Source organism: Phocoena sinus, chromosome 12 (assembly GCF_008692025.1).
Source record: "Phocoena sinus isolate mPhoSin1 chromosome 12, mPhoSin1.pri, whole genome shotgun sequence".
Classification (NCBI taxonomy): Eukaryota; Metazoa; Chordata; class Mammalia; order Artiodactyla; family Phocoenidae; genus Phocoena; species Phocoena sinus.
In genome coordinates this window covers 67,616,796-67,639,553 of record NC_045774.1, presented here as the reverse complement: position 1 = coordinate 67,639,553, position 22,758 = coordinate 67,616,796, and the positions used below count along the sequence as shown (strand labels likewise).

The window sequence follows — 22,758 nt, the reverse complement described above, 5'->3', positions numbered from 1 at the left end:
CTGTGATCTCTGTGCTCCTGAAATTGCACAGACTCGGGGGGCACTGGGGGTGGAACAGTTGTCTGGGGAGTTGGGGGTGTCGAGGCTGGTAGTCCCCCTCCCAGCTTTAGTACCTGGATTGGTGGTACCTCTCCCATGATGCCATGAGCACCTTTCCCTTCCTTTGAATCCCACTGTTTTCAACTCCTGGTCTGGGCTTTAATCTCCCTAGAGTCTCTGTTATGGCCATAGCTTCCTAAATGTTTTTCACAGTCCAGTTCCTGAGACTCTGTGGCTGGGCCCTGATCTGCCCTTCCAGGTGTTTTCTCCATTGTACTCCCAGAAGATGTATCGCTTGGCTGGATTTTTATGATGCTTTGTGTTTTCTCAAGTGACATGTTCCACCTTGACCCCATCTGTTTTGTTTTGTTTACCTCCCTCAATCCCCTTTCCAGGAAGCCTTCCTGGGTGAGCAGTGCCCCTGACCATTGTCTCTTAGAACACCTACTGCTCACCTGGTCAGCACTTACCCCGTGTGCCTGTGTCCTCAGGTGTGACTGGGCTCCCCGTTGGATGAGACTCAAGAGCAGGACCATGTCACATGCACGGTTGTGTTTCGCTGAGCACATTTGTAGGTGCTGGTGTGACCGGGTTGCTAGCTCCTGGGAGAGCTGTCCCCGCTGGGCTGTGCATGCGTGGGGCTGGTGTTCCGTACTCACTGGTCCTCCCTTTGCCTTTCCTTAGGCAGGCCGGACTCCACTGGAGACTGCCCGCTACCACAATAATCCGGAAGTTGCTCTCCTCCTCACTAAAGCGCCCCAGGTAGGATTTTTTGCATTTTCCATTGTATTGATTATGCGGGGTCTGCAGGGTCATTGGGATTCCCCGGTTGCCATCTACTGAAGCCAATTCAGACCAACTTAAGAAGGGGACAGATGGGCTTACTGTCCAGGCAGCAGGAAGTGTAGGAATCCACATGAGCCTCCAAGATACCTGGAACCAGAGATCTCAGGCCCAGCAGGCTGTTCTCATACATGGGCATCATTTCCTCTCTGTGGCTGGATCATTGTCACAACCAGTTTCCTGAATCATAATTTCCCAGCCAGGGAAAAGATCCAGTTTAAAATGTCATAGGAGGGGGCTTCCCTGGTGGCGCGGTGGTTGAGAGTTCACCTGCCGATGCAGGGGACACGGGTTTGTGGCCCCGGTCCGGGAAGATCCCACATGCTGCGGAGCGGCTAGGCCCGCGAGCCATGGCCGCTGGACCTGCGTGTCCAGAGCCTGTGCTCCGCAACGGGAGAAGCCACAACAGTGAGAGGCCTGCATACCGCAAAAAAAAAAAAAAAAAAATGTCATAGGAGGGACTTCCCTGGTGGTCCAGTGGTTTAAAACTCAGTGCTTCCAGTGCAGGGGGCATGGGTTCAATCCCTGGTCAGGGAAGTAAAAGCCCACATGGAGTGCAGCACGGCCAAAAAATAAATAAAAACGGTAAAACATAGGAGAAGATCGTGATTGGCGAGCTTGGGGCAAATGCCCGGAACAGGTGGGGCAGAGGTGCTTCAGGAAGATGGTGGCATCCGTTTGACCACGTGGTTAGAAGAGAAGTATTTCCCAGACAGAGGTGGGATGAGGCATCCGTCTGGGCAGACAAAGCCGTAAATGTCCACTAGAGGCAGTTGAGTACCGTATAGTTTTCTCATTTTTTATTAAATAGTGGTATATTGGCCATCATTCAATTTAAGAAGATGACTGATATCTTACTTGAGGTTGAAACGATCTAAGTCACAAAGAAATTTAATAGTGATGATTTATAAGCTATTTATAATTTTAGTACCCTGAAATAACTGTTTATAGTACCTTCCACAGACACATAATTTGTATATAGTTGTGTCCACAATGTATATACTCTTTGGTATTATGCCCTTTATCCTAAGTGTAATAGGAAACTGTTCTGTAGTCTTTACAGTTATTTATCACAGTGGAAGCATAATATTCTTTCTTTGGTTGCTGTTCAGTATCTTGTTAAACCATTTCCTTAATGTTAGACATTTAGGTTATTTCCCAGTTAGAGCTAGTCTCTTACCTTACAGCAAACACTGATTGGTTTTCCACCTTATTCTGGCTAATGCTGCAGGAAGACAAAGTCTTAGGGAGCCAGAGGGAGAGTCCGGACCCCAGCCTGCTGCACCATGGCCCAATCTCAGGCAGCCTGGGGTTCTGCACGGCCTTGATTCCATTTAAGTTTTAAAAACATGCCTGATATAACTAGCAGTTTCTGGAAATGGTTAAGATTTTTGTCTCTTGCAAAATCAATCACCCTCTTGCCTGTGGAGAAGGTCCTTCTCAGTGAGCTCTGAAAATCCACAGAGCCCCTGACAGGTGTGAGTCGGGTGCTCCTTTGGAAAAAGGCTCCACCTCTGCCTAGCTGTTTGCAAACAAATCCTCAGCAGAATCACCTCTCGGAATCCTGATTAAAAAAAAAAAAGCTAGTCTCTTTCAGATCAAAAGGGACACGGTCGGGGGGCTTCCCTGGTGGCGCAGTGGTTGAGAGTCCGCCTGCCGATGCAGGGGACGTGGGTTTGTGTCCCAGTCTGGGAAGATCCCACATACCGCGGAGCGGCTGGGCCCGTGAGCCATGGCCGCTGAGCCTGCGAGTCCGGAGCCTGTGCTCCGCAACGGGAGAGGCCACAACAGTGAGAGGCCAGCGTACCGCAAAAAAAAAAAAAAAAAAGAAATGACTTAAGCTAGTTTTTCCACACCCATATTGAACAACAAATAATAGGATATTTTTAAAGTTTTTGTTTTTTTTTACATGATTGTACATACTAACCCTTATTTTCAGTGCAAAGAAAAAGCTTTGGAATATGCATAAAATTGCATGCATACTGTCCTGTTGATCTGTGGTTATAGAAATGGTCTTGTCTGAAACGAGAAATCCCCTTGCCTTGGCACTTTAGTTGACCATGGATTTCGATGGTTCACAGCAGTACTAAGAGGATACTTCTTTCCGAGGCCTTAAGATCAATATTTCCTGATTTCTGTGAAGTGGGAAAGATTGATGATGGTACATTTGGTGGATGGCCTGAGAAAGGCTGGGAGCCATGCAGAGTTATTTTCATTGGCTAATAACATGGTCTATGGTGGGAATTTTTCTGATTACTTTGTGTTTGGGTGAAGTGAGTGTTACTTCTTATTTTTGATTGACGTGGTTCACAAATGCTTTGGAAAGTGAATTTCAGGCTGATTCTGGAGCTGTGTTCTAAGTGTCTATAAAGCAGATGAGCACGGGCCTTACTACCCCTTCATCAGACTCGACTTCTTACTGAGTCTAAAATTTAGCTGAGGACCTTGGTTCTCAGACCTTTTTCGGTCTAAGGACCCTTTTACTTCCTTAAATATTACGGAGGCCCATAAAGAGCTCTGTTTATGTGAGTTTATATCTATCAGTAATTACCGTATTGAAAATAAAATTTAGAAATATTAAAGATATTCATTTAAAATAAGTCCATTTTGTAGCAACATAAATAGCATCATTTTGTGAAAAAGAACCTTTTTCAAAACAGAAATGAGAAGAGTAGCATTGTTTGACATTGTTTGCTCACGTCCTTACTGTCTTAGAATTCTGTTCATCTTTTATTGCTGCATGCAGTCTACTGTAATGTCACTGACGTAGCTTCTGGCAAACACAGTACACTCATGAGAGAAAGAGCATGAAAAACGCCAATGTTGTTGTAATATTATGAAAATAATCTTAACCTCACGGACTCAGGTCCCTGGACACTTCCAGAACTGCTGGCTTTAGGGGATGAGTATATAATTCAAAAATCCGGTTCAGCTGCAGGCAGGTATTGTCAGGAATTCTCCATTTAGGAGGTGCCCGTGGAGGATTTTTTTGTCCTCTAATGTGTCACTTGAATTTAATGAACACAAGGAGGAAGTCTGACATTGAGATGCAAAACACTAGGCTGAACTTCAGAGAGCCCTTATCTATCTATATAAGAAGACAGTAAAATATTGTTTTATTGCAGAAAGATAGTGTGGCCTTGAAAGGGCTTTCACCGTCTGTACCCCCTTGGGTTTTGTAAGGGGGGTGAACCCTGGAGCTAGGAGTAGGGAGTCTGGAGGAGAAGGGTGTGGACCTGAGCCAGGGATTGCAGGTTTCCACCAGCGCACAGGTCTGCACTCCGTGATTAACCATCTCTGCCAGCCTAGCACTCTAAGGCCCCCAGGCAGGTGGAGACACTCCCAGGGACCACTGGTCCAAGGCGCGCCGGCCACCTACGTTGTCTCGGTTAATTCCGGCAGCTCCCCATTCTCACGTTGAGAAGACGGAGCACAGAGAGGTCAAGTCACTTGCCTGAAGATCCCCAGCTAGCTGCTGCTGGGCTCCTCTGGGCCTGTGGGATCCCACGTTACTTGCCTGTGTCCATTCCACCTCTCTGCCCTCGAAGGGGCAGACCACAGCCTTCTTTTGGGGGAAGAGACTCCTGCCCCGTGGTTGGTACCATGGCTCACAGGTACATCTCAGTTAGGCTTGAATTAAAGTTATGTTTGAATATGACTTGGATACGGTTTGGCCAAGAGAAAATCTGATGGGCTACATCAGGTCCAGTGTCCCAAGATAGACCGTGCCTGGCACGGGGCTGCTGTGTCGCACACTCCAGGGGACACCGTTCACATCCTAGTCTGTGTGAGCCATGCTCCCTGGAGCTGAGCCGTGCACGGCCTGCTCACACCTTACTGGGCGCCCTGGCCCATCGCTAAGTGCCTGTTAGTGTTGCTGTCCTAGACTGTGAGCTCAAGGTCAGGAACGATGTCCTGCCGTCTCTGGGACCCTAAGCGCCCAGCACAGGATGTAGGAGGCATAGTGGGTGGTCTAGAGGCGCTTGTTTGATGTGAACGCCTGGTCTCCCCCTGCTCAGCTGGAGGCTCCATTAGGTCCGCGCACACCAGTGGTTTGTAACGATGCCTCTTGCCTCCTTCAGGTCTTGCGCTTCAGTCGTGGGCGAAGCCTGAGGAAAAAGAGAGAGAGGCTCAAGGAAGAGAGGAGAGCTCAGTCTGTGCCGAGAGATGATGTGGCACAAAGCAAGGTGGGGGGATAGCCCTCCCGCCCACTGCCAGGGTGGGAAACTGTCTCCCTGCCTCCTCCGGGCCCGTCTGGCGGCTGCCGGGCCCTCCTCTGTCTCTCCTTTCCTCGGGGTCCTTCAAATCTTGTCCGTCTTTCCTTCTAGCCTCTTGTCTTCTCTCCACGATTTCAGGCCGTGTACTCTCACGCCACCTGTCTTTTCCAGCACCCTGTGTGGCTGTATTTGCGAGCCCTGTGCATCCGTGGCCTTGTCGCTTCCATGTGGACAGCACAGCCTCTCTGGCACCACACCCTTCATCATGTAGAGCAGAGGTTTTCAAAATGTGAAAACCTTGTCACCTGGAGCCTTGGTAGAAATGCAAATCTGGGGGCCTCACCCCAGACCCACTGGATCAGAAACCCTGGGGTAGGGCCCAGCAATCTGTGTTTGAACAAGCCCTCCAGGTGATGCCAATGTGGACTACAGTTGGAGGACCAGTGGCGTAGCTTGTTGCCTCTCCTTCCGCTTAGGGAGTGAACAGAGGCTGTGCTAGCCCATACGGCTCCTCTGTGCGAATTAGAAAAAGTTGCCTTCTGGGCAGACCAGCCTAGCACAGGGCACGTATGGCGAATAGAGCCCAAGGTGGACTTCAGCTCCCTCAGCCCCACTCACGCCCTCGGCTAGGTGCCTTTGTGCAGTGAACAGCTTGCACAGCTGTGCACGGCAGCCCTGGAGTGAACCATGCCTTTCAACTCTCCCAGGAAGAAGACTAGGATATAGAGACAACTTCTGGCACATAAAATTTTATACCAATTATTTGTTTTTCTCTCTGTTTGAAAATCTTACCAGTTTCCAGGGTTAAGGCATTGTAACTCGCATTGGTTCCTGTGTGTGAATTGTACATATTAACTTGTAAAAGTTCTCACAAGGACCAGAAAAGTGATTTTTTTTTTTCATTTCAGAAGGTTCTCACTCTCCTCTGTGAATTGTGAGCGTCCAAGATCAAAGAATGAGTGGCGTTGTCTTTTTGTTGAAATGTAAAAGACCAAAAAAATCTCTAATGCTGAGGTGTTTTGTGTGTACTACGTTCCTAAAGTTGCAGAACATAGTTAGACCCAAGGCAATATCTAGTTTGGCACCTAATAAATGAAAAACCAAACATTCAACTTACCAGGAAAAGCACAGGTGTTCAGTTAAAACCACCAAGCAGTGCTTCCTATGTCTGAAATTTGTCATTGGAAAAGATTCCCAGGGGTCCTTTAGTGGATGGAGGCTGGGAAATTTTATGCCATTATTGAAAAAGGCTGGGGGATCAAGGAGAAGAGGTTTCTGGGCTTTTTTTCCTCTGTAGGGAAGTGTCTCAGCAGGAGACACCCATAGCAGTGAACAGGCTGTACCCAGAAAAGAAGAGTCCAGAGAAGATTTCCTGTCTGCCTCCCCGGAGCCCAGAGCGAAGGACAACAGGCAGAAAAAGTCAAGGCCCAAGGTCAGGAGGCACGTGAGAGCTGCCAAGAGGGCTGGGAGGAGGGCTGGCGGAGGGCCCTGGGATAGCGTCATGCCCCGCAGCTAAAAAGCCACTGCACTTGGCTTGCTTGCTGGTTTGGAGCCAGAGCACAGAAATCGGCCCTGGCCGGCTGTGGACACAAGGTAAGCATGCTGGTACAACTCTTTTGACACATACCTGGCGCAGAACGCTGAGAGACTAGCAAGGCGGGCCAGACGGGAGCCGCCGGCTGGGCATCAGGCTTGCAGATGTCACGGCGCTCAGGGTGGCTGTCGCCTTCTCTCCCACAGGCGTCAGCGTTTTCTGACCCCACCCCACCAGCAGACCAGCAGCCTGGACAGCAGAAGAGCTCGCACACTCACAGTCACCCTAAAAAGAGGCCCAGGCATCACTGTTCACCCCCAGGTGCCCCCCACGAGTTCAGAGCGTACCAGCTGTACACGCTGTACCGGGGCAAGGACGGCAAAGTGATGCAGGTACCTGCCGGGCCCTGTCAGGGCAGGACTGTAGGCTGTAAGCGAGGTGTCTGTGTAACCCTGTTGCTGGGGGTTAATGTCCACTTTCAGCGGTGACTACAGAAGGCATGAGCTTTGAAGATAAGCCAGCTGGCCCTCCCCACCTAAACTGTGCAGTACCCTCCTGCCACGTAGGCCTGGAGAGCACAGGGATGTTACAAAGCTCTCTGCACCATCCTTAGGTACTGCATAGATAACCTTGAGGCCGGGTAGTGGATAAAAGCAGCTTGAGGACTGGGACCGTATGTTACACTCTCTGAATCTTCTTAACGTCTACAGAGCCAAGGCTTGGCCTGTCAGTCCAAAGTTACCACAGGGATGAGTCTCCTCCATCACGTGTGGTCCCCTGGTGTACTGACAGACACATGTTTTCAGAAGGAACGAACGACTTGGATTGATTCCTTTTTGGCTTCCCTCTTAGGCACCAATAAATGGCTGTCGATGTGAACCCCTGATCAACAAGCTGGAGAATCAGTTGGAGGCAACTGTGGAGGAGATCAAAGCAGAGCTGGTGTCGGTTCAGGATAAGATGAACACGAAGCTGGGGCACATGGAGAATAAGACCCAGCACCAAGTAAGCGGTTGCCATCCTTCTCATGGCGTGGTGTCCTGGCAGAAAATGAAATCAGACCTCAGCACACCTTTCTGTTCTGCAGACTCTGCCCTGAGCATGTCGGGCAGGCTGTCAGGGAAAGAGACCTGTGATTTCTTTTTTTTTTCCTAATTTTATTTCTTATACAGCAGGTTCTTATTAGTTACCTATTTTATACATATTAGTGTATACACGTCAATCCCAATCTCCCAATTCATCCCACCACGACCCCACCCTCCTGCCGCTTTTCCCCCCTTTGTGTCCATACGTTTGTTCTCTACATCTGTGTCTCTATTCTGCCCTGCAAACTGGTTCATCTTACCATTTTTCTACGTTCCACATACATGCGTTAATATACGATATTTGTTTTCTCTTTCTGATTTACTTCACCTGTATGACAGTCTCTAGATCCATCCACGTCCTACAAATGACCCAATTTCATTCCTTTTTATGGCTGAGTAATATTCCATTGTAATGCACCACATCTTCTTTATCCATTCATCTGTCGATGGTCATCTAGGTTGCATCCATGTCCTGGCTATTATAAACAGTGCTGCAATGAACATTGGGGTGCATGTGTCTTTTTGAATTATGGTTTTCTCAGGGTATATGCCCAGTAGTGGGATTGCTGGGTCATATGGTAATTCTATTTTCAGTTTTTTAAGGAACCTCCATACTGTTCTCCATAGTGGCTGTATCAATTTACATTCCCACCAACAGTGCAAGAGGGTTCCCTTTTCTCCACACCCTCTCCAGCATTTATTCTTTGTAGATTTTTTGAGGATGGCCATTCTGACGGGTGTGAGGTGATACCTCATTGTAGTTTGGATTTGCATTTCTCTAATGATAAGTGATGTTGAGCATCCTTTCATGTGTTTGTTGGCAGTCTGTATATCTTCTTTGGAGAAATATCTATTTAGGTCTTCCTATTTTTGGATTGGGTTGTTTTTTTGATATTGAGCTGCATGAGCTGCTTGTATATTTTGGAGATTAATCCATTGTTAGTTGTTTACAGATATTTTCTCCCATTCTGAGGATTGTCTTTTCATCTTGTTTGTAGTTTCCTTTGCTGTGCAAAAGCTTTTAAGTTTCATTAGGTCCCATTTGTTTTTTTTCGTTATTATTTCCATTACTCTAGGAGGTGGGTCAAAAAGGATCTTGCAGTGATTTATGTCATAGAGTGTTTCTGCCTATGTTTTCCTCTAAGAATTTTATAGTATCTGACCTTACATTTAGGTCTTTAAATCCATTTTGAGTTTTATTTTTGTGTATGGTGTTAGGGAGTGTTCTAATTCCATTCTTTTACATGTAGTGGTCCAGTTTTTCCAGCACCACTTATTGAAGAGACTGTCTTTTCTCCACTGTATATCCTTGCCTCCCTCGTCATAGATTAGTTGACCGTAGGTGCATGGGTTTATCTTTTGGGCTTTCTATCCTGTTCCATTGATCTATATTTCTGTTTTTGTGCCAGTACCGCATTGTCTTGATTACTGTAGCTTTGTAGTATAGTCTGAAGTCACGGAGTCTGATTCCTCCAGCTCCGTTTTTTTCCCCCCAGGAACGCTTTGGGTGTTCGGGGTGTTTTGTGTCTCCATACAAATTTGAAGTTTTTTTCTTCTAGTTCTGTAAAAAAAAAAAATGCCATTGGTAATATGATAGGGATTGCACTGAGTCTGTAGATTGCTTTGGGTAATGTAGTCATTTTCATAACATTGATTTTTCCAATCCAAGAAGGTGGTATATCTCTCCATCTGTTTGTATCATCTTTAATTCCTTTCATCTCAGTGTCATCTAGTTTCTGCATACAGTTCTTTTTTCTTCCCTAGATAGGTTTATTCCTAGGTATTCTATTCTTTTTGTTGCAGTGGTAAATGGGAGTGTTTCCTTAATTTCTTTTTCAGATTTTTCATCATTAGTGTATAGAAATGCCAGAGATTTCTGTGCATTAATTCTGTATCCTGCAACTTTACCAAATTCATTGATTAGCTCTAGTAGTTTTCTGGTGGCATCTTTAGGATTCTCTATGTATAGTATCATGTCATCTGCAAACAGTGACAACCTTACTTCTTTTCCAATTTGTATTCCTTTTATTTCCTTTTCTTCTCTGATTGCTGTGGCTAGGACTTACAATACTATATTCAGTAATAGTGGTGAGAGTGGACATCCTTGTCTTCTTCCTGATCTTGGAGGAAATGCTTTCAGTTTTTTCACCATTGAGAATGATGTTTGCTGTGGGTTTGTCGTATATGGCCTTTGTAATGTTGAGGTAGGTTCCCTCTATGCCCACTTTCTGTAGAGTTTTTATCATAAATCGGTGTTGAATTTTGTCAGAAGCTTTTTGTGCATCTATGGAGATGATCATATGGTTTTTCTTCTATAGTTTGTTAATATGGTGTATCACATGATTGATTTGCATATATTGGAGAATCCTTGCGTCCCTGGGATAAATCCCACTTGATCATGGTGTATGATCCTTTTAATTGGGTTGTTGGATTCTGTTTGCTAATGTTTTGTTGAGGATTTTTGCATCTATATTTCATCAGTGGTATTGGGTCTGTAATTTTTTTTTTTGTAGTATCTTTGTCTGGTTTCGGTATCAGGGTGATGGTGGCCTCATAGAATGAGTTTGGGAGTGTTCCTCCCTCTGCTATATTTGGAAGAGTTTGAGAAGGATGGGTGCTGTTAGCTCTCCTCTAAATGTGTGATAGAATTCACCTGTGAAGCCATCTGGACCTGGACTTTTGTTTGTTGGAAGATTTTTTTTTTTTTTTTTTTAACATCTTTATTGCGGTATAATTGCTTTACAATAGTGTATTAGTTTCTGCTTTATAACAAGTGAATCAGCTATACATATACATATACATATGTTCCCATGTGTCTTCCTCTTGCGTCTCCCTCCCTCCCACTCTCCCATCCCACCCTCCAGGCTGTCACAAAGCACCGAGCTAATATCCCTGTGCCTTGCGGCTGCTTCCCCCTAGCTATCTACCTTACTACGTTGTTAGTGGTGTATATGTCCATGACTCTCTCTCGCCCTGTCAAAACTCACCCTTCCCCCTCCCCATATCCTTCAAGTCCGTTCTCCAGTAGGTCTGCGCCTCTTATTCCTAGTCTTACCCTAGGTTCTTCATGACATTTTTTTCCTTATAATTCCATATATATGTGTTAGCATACGGTATTTGTCTTTTTCTTTCTGACTTACTTCACTCTGTATGACAGACTCTAGGTCTATCCATCTCATTACAAATAGCTCAATTTCATTTCTTTTTAAGGCTGAGTAATATTCCATTGTGTATATGTGCCACATCTTCTTTATCCATTCATCCGATGATGGGCGCTTAGGTTGCTTTCCATGTCCTGGCTATTGTAAATAGAGCTGCAATGAACATTTTGGTACATGACTCTTTTTGAATTTTGGTTTTCTCAGGGTATATGCCAAGTAGTGGGATTGCTGGGTCATATGGTAATTCTATTTGTAGTTTTTTAAGGAACCTCCATACTGTTCTCCATAGTGGCTGAACCAATTCACATTCCCACCAGCAGTGCAAGAGTGTCCCCTTTTCTCCACACCCTCTCCAGCATTTATTGTTTCTAGATTTTTTGATGATGGCCATTCTGACTGGTGTGAGATGATATCTCATTGTAGATTTTGATTTGCATTTCTCTAATGATTAGTGATGTTGAGCATTCTTTCATGTGTTTGTTGGCAGTCTGTATATCTTCTTTGGAGAAATGTCTATTTAGGTCTTCTGCCCATTTTTGGATGGGTTGTTTGTTTTTTGTTGTTGAGCTGCAATGAGCTGCTTGTAATTTTGGAGATTAATCCTTTGTCAGTTGCTTCATTTGCAAATGTTTTCTCCCATTCTGAGGGTTGTCTTTGGTCTTGTTATGGGTTTCCTTGCTGTGCAAAAGCTTTGAAGTTTCATTAGGTCCCATTTGTTTATTTTGTTTTATTTCCATTACTCTAGGAGGTGGGTCAGAAAGGATCTTGCTGTGATTTATGTCATAGAGTGTTCTGCCTATGTTTTCCTCTAAGAGTTTGATAGTTTCTGGCCTTACATTTAGGTCTTTAATCCATTTGAGCTTATTTTTGTGTATGGTGTTAGGGAGTGATCTAATCTCATACTTTACATTGTACCTGTCCAGTTTTCCAGCACCATTTATTGAAGAGGCTGTCCTTTCCTCCACTGTACATTCCTGCCTCCTTTATCAAAGGATAAGGTGTACCATATGTGCGTGGGTTTATCTCTGGGCTTTCTATCCTGTTCCTTGATCTATCTTTCTGGTTTTGTGCCAGTACCATACTGTCTTGATTACTGTTAGCTTTGTAAGTATAGTCTGAAGTCAGGGAGCCTGATTCCTCCAGCTCCTTTTTTCGTTCTCAAGATTGCTTTGGCTATTCGGGGTCTTTTGTGTTTCCATACAAATTGTGAGAATTTTTTGTTCTAGTTCTGTGAAAATGCCAGGTGGTAGTTTGATAGGGATTGCATTGAATCTGTAGATTGCTTTGGGGTAGTAGAGTCATTTCACAATGTTTGATTCTTCCAGTCCAAGAACATGGTATATCTCTCCATCTATTTGTATCATCTTTAATTTCTTTCACCGGTGTCTTATAATTTCTGCAGTACAGGTCTTTCGTATCCTTAGGTAGGTTTATTCCTAGATATTTTATTCTTTTTGTTGCTGTGGTAAATGGGAGTGTTTTCTTGATTTCACTTTCAGATTTTTCATCATCAGTGTATAGGAATGCCAGAGATTTCTGTGCATTAATTTGGTATCCTGCTACTTTACCAAATTCATCGATTGGCTCTAGTAGTCTTCTGGGAGCATCTTTAGGATCCTCTATGTATAGTATCATGTCATGTGCAGACAGTGACAGCTTTACTCCTTCTTTTCCGATTTGTATTCCTTTTATTTCTTCTCTGATTGCTGTGGCTCAAACTTCCAAAACTAGGTTGAATAAGAGTGGTGAGAGTGGGCAACCTTTACTTGCTCCTGATCTTAGTGGAAATGGTTTCAGTTTTTCACCATTGAGGACGATGGTTGGCTGTGTTTTGTCATATATGGCCTTTATTATGTTGAGGAAGGTTCCCTCTGTGCCTACCTTCGGCAGGGTTTTTATCATAAATGGGTGTTGAATTTTGTCGAAAGCTTTCTCTGCATCTGTTGACGTGATCGTATGGTTTTTCTCCTTCAGGTTGTTAACACGGTGTATCACATTGATTGATTTGCGTATGTTCGAAGAGTCCTTGCATTCCTGGAATAAACCCCACTTGAATCGTGGTGTATGATCCTTTTAATGTGCTGTTGGATTCTGTTTGCTAGTAGTTTGTTGAGGATTTTTGCATCTGTGTTTATCAGTGATATTGGCCTGTAGTTTTCTTGCTTTGTGGCATCTTTGTCTGGTTTTGGTATCAGGGTGATGGTGGCCTCGTAGAATGAGTTCGGGAGTGTTCCTCCCTCTGCTATATTTTGGAAGAGCTCGAGAAGGATAGGTGTTAACTCTTCCCTAAATGTTTGATGGAATTCGCCTGTGAAGCCATCTGGTCCTGGGCTTTTGTTTGTTGGAAGATTTTTAATCACAGTTTCAATTTCAGTGCTTGTGATTGGGCTGTTCATATTTTCTATGTCTCCCTGATTCAGTCTTGGCAGGTTGTGCATTTCTAAGAATTGGTCCATGTCTTCCAGGTTGTCCATTTTATTGGCATAGAGTTGCTTGCAACCTCTCATGATCCTGTGTGTATTTCTGCAATATCAGTTTGTTACTTCTCCTTTTCCAGTTTTTTTTTTTTTTTTTTTTTTTTTACCTCTTTATTGGAGTATGCTTGCTTTGTAATGGTGTGTTAGTTTCTGCTTTGTAACAAAGTGAATCAGTTATACATATGTTCCCATATCTCTTCCCTCTTGCGTCTCCCTCCCTCCCACCCTCCCTATCCCAACCCTCTAGGCGGTCACAAAGCACCGAGCTGATCTCCCTGTGCTACGCGGCTGCTTCCCACCAGCTATCCATGTTACGTTTGGTGGTGTATCTATGTCCATGCCACTCTGTCACTTTGTCACAGCTTACTCTTCCCCTCCCCATATCCTCAAGTCCGTTCTCTAGTAGGTCTGTCTTTATTCCTATCTTACCCCTAGGTTCTCTCTGACATTCTTTTCCCCTTAAATTCCCTATATATGTGTTAGCATATGGCATTTGTCTTTCTCTTTCTGACTTACTTCACTCTGTATGACAGACTCTAGGTCCATCCACCTCATTCCAAGTAGCTCGATTTTGTTTCTTTTTATGGCTGAGTACTATTCCATTGTATATATGTGCCACATCTTCTTCATCCATTCATGCGATGATGGACACTTAGGTTGTTTCCATCTCTGGGCTGTTGTAAATAGAGCTGCAATGAACATTTTGGTCCACGACTCCTTTTGAGTTATGGTTTTCTCAGGGTATATGCCCAGTAGTGGGATTGCTGGGTCATATGGTAGTTCTATTTGTAGTTTTCTAAGGAACCTCCGTACTGTTCTCCATCGTGGCTGTACCGATTCACATGCCCAGCAGTAGTGCAAGAGGGTTCCCTTTTCTCCCACACCCTGTCCAGCATTTACTGTTTCTAGATTTTTGGTGATGGCCCTTCTGACTGGTGTGAGATGATATCTCATTGTAGTTTTGATTTGCATTTCTCTACTGATTAATGATGTTGAGCATTCTTTCATGTGTGTGTTGGCCTTCTGTATATCTTCTTTGGAGAAATGTCTGTTTAGGTCTTCTGCCCATTTTTTGGATTGGGTCGTTTTGTTTTTTTTTGCTGTTGAGCTTGCATGAGCCCGCTTGTAAATTTTGGAGATTAATCCTTTGTCAGTTGCTCCACGTGAAAACGTTTTCTCCCATTCCGAGGGTTGTCTTTTGGTCTTGTTTAGGGTTTCCTTTGCTGTGCAAAAGCTTTGAAGTTCATTAGGTCCCATTTGTTTATTTTTGTTCTTATTTCCATTTCTCTAGAGGTGGGTCAGAAAGGATCTTGCTGTGATTTATGTCATAGGTGTTCTGCCTAGGTTTTCCTCCAAGAGTTTGATAGTTTCTGGCCTTACCTTTAGGTCTTTAATCCGTTTTGAGCTTATTTTTGTGTACGGTGTTAGGGAGTGATCTAATCTCCTACTTTTACGTGTACCTGTCCAGTTTTCCCAGCACCATTCATTGAAGAGGCTGTCCTTCCTCCACTGTACATTCCTGCCTCCTTCATCAAAGGTAAGGTGACCATATGTGCGTGGGTTTATCTCTGGGCTTTCTATGCTGTTCCTTTGATCTATATTTCTGGTTCTGTGCCAGTACCATACTGTCTCGATTACTGTAGCTTTGTAGTATAGTCTGAAGTCAGGGAGCCTGATTCCTCCAGCTCCGTTTTTCGGTCTCAAGATTGCTTTGGCTATTCGGGGTCTTTTGTGTTTCCATACAAATTGTGAGATTTTTTTGTTCTAGTTCTGTGAAAAATGCCGGTGGTAGTTTGATAGGGATTGCATTGAATCTGTAGGTTGCTTTGGGTAGTAGAGTCATTTTCACAATGTTGATTCTTCCAGTCCAAGAACATGGTATATCTCTCCATCTATTTGTATCATCTTTAATTTCTTTCACCGGTGTCTTATAATTTTCTGCGTACAGGTCTTTTGTCTCCTTAGGTAGGTTTATTCCTAGATATTTATTCTTTTTGTTGCAGTGGTAAATGGGAGTGTTTTCTTGATTTCACTTTCAGATTTTCATCATCAGTGTATAGGAATGCCAGAGATTTCTGTGCATTAATTTGGTATCCTGCTACTTTACCAAATTCATCGATTGGCTCTAGTAGTCTTCTGGGAGCATCTTTAGGATCCTCTATGTATAGTATCATGTCATGTGCAGACAGTGACAGCTTTTACTCCTTCTTTTCCGATTTGTATTCCTTTATTTCTTCTCTGATTGCTGTGGCTCAAACTTCCAAAACTAGGTTGAATAAGAGTGGTGAGAGTGGGCAACCTTTACTTGCTCCTGATCTTAGTGGAAATGGTTTCAGTTTTTCACCATTGAGGACGATGTTGGCTGTGGTTTTGTCATATATGGCCTTTATTATGTTGAGGAAGGTTCCCTCTGTGCCTACCTTCGGCAGGGTTTTTATCATAAATGGGTGTTGAATTTTGTCGAAAGCTTTCTCTGCATCTGTTGACGTGATCGTCTGGTTTTTCTCCTTCAGGTTGTTAACACGGTGTATCACATTGATTGATTTGCGTATGTTGAAGAGTCCTTGCATTCCTGGAATAAACCCCACTTGATCGTGGTGTATGATCCTTTTAATGTGCTGTTGGATTCTGTTTGCTAGTAGTTTGTTGAGGATTTTTGCATCTGTGTTTATCAGTGATATTGGCCTGTAGTTTTCTTGCTTTGTGGCATCTTTGTCTGGTTTTGGTATCAGGGTGATGGTGGCCTCGTAGAATGAGTTCGGGAGTGTTCCTCCCTCTGCTATATTTTGGAAGAGCTCGAGAAGGATAGGTGTTAACTCTTCCCTAAATGTTTGATGGAATTCGCCTGTGAAGCCATCTGGTCCTGGGCTTTTGTTTGTTGGAAGATTTTTAATCACAGTTTCAATTTCAGTGCTTGTGATTGGGCTGTTCATATTTTCTATGTCTCCCTGATTCAGTCTTGGCAGGTTGTGCATTTCTAAGAATTGGTCCATGTCTTCCAGGTTGTCCATTTTATTGGCATAGAGTTGCTTGCAACCTCTCATGATCCTGTGTGTATTTCTGCAATATCAGTTGTTACTTCTCCTTTTCCAGTTTTTTTTTTTTTTTTTTTTTTTTTTACCTCTTATTGGAGTATGCTTGCTTTGTAATGGTGTGTTAGTTTCTGCTTTGTAACAAAGTGAATCAGTTATACATATGTTCCCATATCTCTTCCCTCTTGCGTCTCCCTCCCTCCCACCCTCCCTATCCCAACCCTCTAGGCGGTCACAAAGCACCGAGCTGATCTCCCTGTGCTACGCGGCTGCTTCCCACCAGCTATCCATGTTACGTTTGGTGGTGTATCTATGTCCATGCCACTCTGTCACTTTGTCACAGCTTACTCTTCCCCCTCCCCATATCCTCAAGTCCGTTCTCTAGTAGGTCTGTCTTTATTCCTATCTTACCCCTAGGTTCTCTCTGACATTCTTTTCCCCTTAAATTCCCTATATATGTGTTAGCATATGGCATTTGTCTTTCTCTTTCTGACTTACTTCACTCTGTATGACAGACTCTAGGTCCATCCACCTCATTCCAAGTAGCTCGATTTTGTTTCTTTTTATGGCTGAGTACTATTCCATTGTATATATGTGCCACATCTTCTTCATCCATTCATGCGATGATGGACACTTAGGTTGTTTCCATCTCTGGGCTGTTGTAAATAGAGCTGCAATGAACATTTTGGTCCACGACTCCTTTTGAGTTATGGTTTTCTCAGGGTATATGCCCAGTAGTGGGATTGCTGGGTCATATGGTAGTTCTATTTGTAGTTTTCTAAGGAACCTCCGTACTGTTCTCCATCGTGGCTGTACCGATTCACATGCCCAGCAGTAGTGCAAGAGGGTTCCCTTTTCTCCACACCCTGTCCAGCATTTACTGTTTCTAGATTTTTGGGTGATGGCCCTTCTGACTGGTGTGAGATGATATCTCATTGTAGTTTTGATTTGCATTTCTCTACTGATTAATGATGTTGAGCATTCTTTCATGTGTGTGTTGGCCTTCTGTATATCTTCTTTGGAGAAATGTCTGTTTAGGTCTTCTGCCCATTTTTGGATTGGGTCGTTTTGTTTTTTTTTGCTGTTGAGCTGCATGAGCCGCTTGTAAATTTTGGAGATTAATCCTTTGTCAGTTGCTCCACGTGAAAACGTTTTCTCCCATTCCGAGGGTTGTCTTTTGGTCTTGTTTAGGGTTTCCTTTGCTGTGCAAAAGCTTTGAAGTTTCATTAGGTCCCATTTGTTTATTTTTGTTCTTATTTCCATTTCTCTAGGAGGTGGGTCAGAAAGGATCTTGCTGTGATTTATGTCATAGAGTGTTCTGCCTAGGTTTTCCTCCAAGAGTTTGATAGTTTCTGGCCTTACCTTTAGGTCTTTAATCCATTTTGAGCTTATTTTTGTGTACGGTGTTAGGGAGTGATCTAATCTCCTACTTTTACGTGTACCTGTCCAGTTTTCCCAGCACCATTCATTGAAGAGGCTGTCCTTCCTCCACTGTACATTCCTGCCTCCTTCATCAAAGGTAAGGTGACCATATGTGCGTGGGTTTATCTCTGGGCTTTCTATGCTGTTCCTTTGATCTATATTTCTGGTTCTGTGCCAGTACATACTGTCTCGATTACTGTAGCTTTGTAGTATAGTCTGAAGTCAGGGAGCCTGATTCCTCCAGCTCCGTTTTTCGGTCTCAAGATTGCTTTGGCTATTCGGGGTCTTTTGTGTTTTCCATACAAATTGTGAGATTTTTTGTTTCTAGTTCTGTGAAAAATGCCGGTGGTAGTTTGATAGGGATTGCATTGAATCTGTAGGTTGCTTTGGGTAGTAGAGTCATTTTCACAATGTTGATTCTTCCAGTCCAAGAACATGGTATATCTCTCCATCTATTTGTATCATCTTAATTTCTTTCACCGGTGTCTTATAATTTTCTGCGTACAGGTCTTTTGTCTCCTTAGGTAGGTTTATTCCTAGATATTTTATTCTTTTTGTTGCAGTGGTAAATGGGAGTGTTTCTTGATTTCACTTTCAGATTTTTCATCATCAGTGTATAGGAATGCCAGAGATTTCTGTGCATTAATTTGGTATCCTGCTACTTTACCAAATTCATCGATTGGCTCTAGTAAGTCTCTGGGAGCATCTTTAGGATCCTCTATGTATAGTATCATGTCATGTGCAGGACAGTGACAGCTTTACTCCTTCTTTTCCGATTTGTATTCCTTTATTTCTTCTCTGATTGCTGTGGCTCAAACTTCCAAAAACTAGGTTGAATAAGAGTGGTGAGAGTGGGCAACCTTTACTTGCTCCTGATCTTAGTGGAAATGGTTTCAGTTTTTCACCATTGAGGACGATGTTGGCTGTGGTTTTGTCATATATGGCCTTTATTATGTTGAGGAAGGTTCCCTCTGTGCCTACCTTCGGCAGGGTTTTTATCATAAATGGGTGTTGAATTTTGTCGAAAGCTTTCTCTGCATCTGTTGACGTGATCGTATGGTTTTTCTCCTTCAGGTTGTTAACACGGTGTATCACATTGATTGATTTGCGTATGTTGAAGAGTCCTTGCATTCCTGGAATAAACCCCACTTGATCGTGGTGTATGATCCTTTTAATGTGCTGTTGGATTCTGTTTGCTAGTAGTTTGTTGAGGATTTTTGCATCTGTGTTTATCAGTGATAGTGGCCTGTAGTTTCTTGCTTTGTGGCATCTTTGTCTGGTTTTGGTATCAGGGTGATGGTGGCCTCGTAGAATGGAGTTTCGGGAGTGTTCCTCCCTCTGCTATATTTTGGAAGAGCTCGAGAAGGATAGGTGTTAACTCTTCCCTAAATGTTTGATGGAATTCGCCTGTGAAGCCATCTGGTCCTGAGCCTTTGGTTGGTGCAAGATTTTTAATCACAGTTTCAATTTCAGTGCTTGTGATTGGGCTGTTCATACTTTCTATGTCTCCCTGATTCAGTCTTGGCAGGCTGTGCATTTCTAAGAATTGGTCCATGTCTTCCAGGTTGTCCATTTTATTGGCGTAGAGTTGCTTGTAGTAAGCTGTGATGATCTTTTGTGTTTCTGCAGTGTTAGTTTTTAGTTCTTTTTTATTTGTAAATCTATGGATTTGAGTCCCCTTTCTTTTTTCTTGATGTGTCTGGCTAATGTTTTCCATTTGTATATCTTCCCAAAGAACCAGCTTTTAGTTTTATTGATCTGTGGTGTCGTGTTCTTTTCTTTTTCATGTATTTTTGATGTGATATTTATGATTTCTTTCATTTTGATAAGTTTCGTTTTTTTTGTTTTTCTTTTTTCTCTAATTGCTTTAGGTGCAAGATTAGGTTGTTTATTCCAGATGTTTCCTGTTTCTTAGGTGGGAGTGTATTGCTGTAATCTTCCCTTTTACAACTGCTTTTGCTGCATCCCATAGCTTTTGGGTCATCATATTTTCATTGTCCTTTTACTAGGTATTTTTGATTTCCTCTTCGATTTCTACAGTGATGTCTTGGTTATTAAGTAGTGTATCCTTTAGCCTGCATGTGTTTTTTTATTTTTGTTTTTTTTTTCCTGGTACGTGGCCTCTCACCGTTGGGGCCTCTCCCGTTGCAGAGCACAGGCTCTGGACCCACAGGGTCAGCGGCCATGGCTCACGGGCCCAGCTGCTGCGCGGCATGTGGGATCTTCCAGACCGGTGCACGAACCCCTGTCTCCTTCATCGGCAGGTAGACTCTCAACCACTGCGCCATGAGGGAAGCCCCTGTTTGTATTTTTTACAGATCTTTTCCTGTGTTTGATATCTAGTCTTATAGCGTTGTGGTTGGAAAAGATACTTGATACGATTTTCAATTGTCTTAAATTTACCAAGGCTTGATTGTGATCCAAGATATGATCTATCCTGGAGAATGTTCCATGAGCACTTGAGCAAAATGTGTATTCTGTTGTTTTTGGATGGAATTTCCTATAAATGTCAATTAAGTCCATCTTGTTTAATGTATCATTTAAAGTTTGTGTTTCCTTGTTTATTTTCATTTTGGATGATCTGTTCTTTGGTGAAAATGGAGTTTTAAAGTCCCTTACTATGATTGTGTTACTGTCAATTTCCCCTTTTATGGCTGTTAGTATTTGCCTTACGTATTGAGGTGTTCCTGTGTTGGGTGCATAAATATTTTAAATTGTTATATCTTCTTCTTGGATTGATCCCTTGATCATTATGTAGTGTCCTTCTTTGTTTCTTGCAGTAGTCTTTATTTTAAAGTGTATTTTGTGTGATATGAGAATTCCTACTCCAGCTTTCTTTTGATTTCCATTTGCATGGAATATCTTTTTCCATCCCCTCACTTTCAGTCTGTATGTGTTCCTAGGTCTGAAGTGGGTCTCTTGTAGACAGCATATATATGGGTCTTGTTTTTGTATCCATTCAGCCAGTCTGTGTCTTTTGGTGGTAGCATTTAATCCATTTACATTTTAAGGTAATTATCGATATGCACGTTCCTATTCCCATTTTCTTAATTGTTTTTGGGTTTGTTATTGTAGGTCTTTTCCTTCTCTTGTGTTTTCTTGCCTAGAGAAGTTCCTTTAGCATTTGTTGTAAAGCTGGTTTGGTGGTGCTGAACTCTCTCAGCTTTTGCTTGTCTGTAAAGGTTTTAATTTCTCCATCAAATCTGAATGAGATCCTTGCTGGGTAGAGTAATCTTGGTTGCAGGTTTTTCTCCTTCATCACTTTAAATATGTCCTGCCAGTCCCTTCTGGCTTGTAGGGTTTGTGCTGAAAGATCAGCTGTTAACCTTATGGGGATTCCCTTGTGTGTTACTTGTTGTTTTCCCTTGGTCCTTTTAATATGTTTATTTTGTATTTAATTTTTGATAGTTTGATTAATATATATCTTGGTGTGTTTCTCCTTGGATTTATGCTGTATGGGACTCTCTGTGCTTCCTGGACTTGATTAACTATTTTCTCTCCCATATTAGGGAAACTTTCAACTATAATCTCTTCAAATATTTTCTCAGTCCCTTTCTTTCTTTCTTCTTCTTCTGGAACCCCTATAATTCGAATGTTGGTGTGTTTAATGTTGTCCCAGAGGTCTCTGAGACTGTCCTCAGTTGTTTTCCTTCTTTTTTGTTTATTCTGCTCTGCAGTAGTTATTTCCTCTATTTTACCTTCCAGGTCACTTATCCGTTCTCCTGCCTCAGTTATTTTGCTATTGATCCATTCTAGAGTATTTTTAATTTCATGTATTGTGTTGTTCATCATTGGTTGTTTCATCTTTAGTTATTCTAGGTCCTTGTTAAATGTTTCTTGCATTTTGTCTATTCTATTTCCAAGATTTTGGATCATCCTTACTATCATTCTGAATTCTTTTTTAGGTAGACTGCTTATTTCCTCTTCATTTATTAAGTCTTGTGGGTTTTTTTCTTGCTCCTTCATCTGCTGTGTGTTTTTCTGTCTTCTCATTTTGCTTATCTTACTGTGTTTGGGGTCTCCTTTTTGCAGGCTGCAGGTTCGTAGTTCCCGTTGTTTTTGGTGTCTGTCCCCAGTGGCTAAGGTTGGTTCAGTGGGTTGTGTAGGCTTCCTGGTGGAGGGGACTAGTGCCTGTGTTCTGGTGGATGAGGCTGGATCTTGTCTTTCTGGTGGGCAGGTCCATGTCTGTTGGTGTGTTTTGGGGTGTCTGTGGCCTTATTATGATTTTAGGCAGCCTCTCTGCTAATGGATGGGGCTGTGTTCCTGTCTTGCTAGTTGTTTGGCATAGGGTGTCCTGCACTGTAGCTTGCTGGTCGTTGAGTGAAGCTGGGTCTTGGTGTTGAGATGGAGTTCTCTGGGAGATTTTCGCCGTTTGGTATTACGTGGAGCTGGGAGGTCTCTTGTGGACCCGTGTCCTGTAGTTGGCTCTCTCACCTCAGTGGCACAGCACTGACTCCTGGTTGGAGCACCAAGAGCCTTTCATCCACATGGCTCAGAATAAAAGGAAAATAAAATAGAAAAAAAGAGGATAAAATAAAATAAAGTAGAGTAAAATAAAATAAAGTTATTAAAATAAAAAATAATTATTAAGAAAAAAGTTTTTAAAAGTTAAAAAATAAATGGGCAGACAGATCCCTGGGACAAATGGTGAAAGTAAAGCTATACAGAGAAAATCTCACACAGAAACATACATATACACACTCACAAAAATAGAAAAAGGGGAAAAATAATCTATCTTGCCCCCAAAGTCCACCTCCTCAATTAGGGATGATTCGTGTCTATTCATGTATTCCACAGATGCAGGTACATCAAATTGATTGTGGAGCTTTACTCCGCTGCTCCTGAGGCTGCTGGGAGAGATTTCCCTTTCTCTTCTTTGTTTGCATACCTCCCGGGGTTCAGCTGTGGATTTGGCCCCACCTCTGCGTGTAGGTCGCCTGAGGGCGTC

General features: G+C 43.1%; 1 protein-coding gene across 3 annotated transcripts in view; it reads left to right on the top strand.

The window, feature by feature from the left end:
* The window catches only part of ANKRD6 (ankyrin repeat domain 6), a 196,398-nt gene that overhangs the window by 165,893 nt on the left and 7,747 nt on the right, over positions 1-22,758 (top strand). For 2 of the 3 annotated variants that reach the window (XM_032651813.1, XM_032651815.1), the window contains 5 exons: positions 724-801; positions 4,965-5,069; positions 6,397-6,531; positions 6,840-7,025; positions 7,486-7,638. In XM_032651813.1, coding sequence (XP_032507704.1) covers positions 724-801; positions 4,965-5,069; positions 6,397-6,531; positions 6,840-7,025; positions 7,486-7,638 — 657 coding nt within the window. The remainder of the gene's footprint in view (positions 1-723; positions 802-4,964; positions 5,070-6,396; positions 6,532-6,839; positions 7,026-7,485; positions 7,639-22,758) is intronic. The other variant, XM_032651814.1, reaches the window with a different exon arrangement.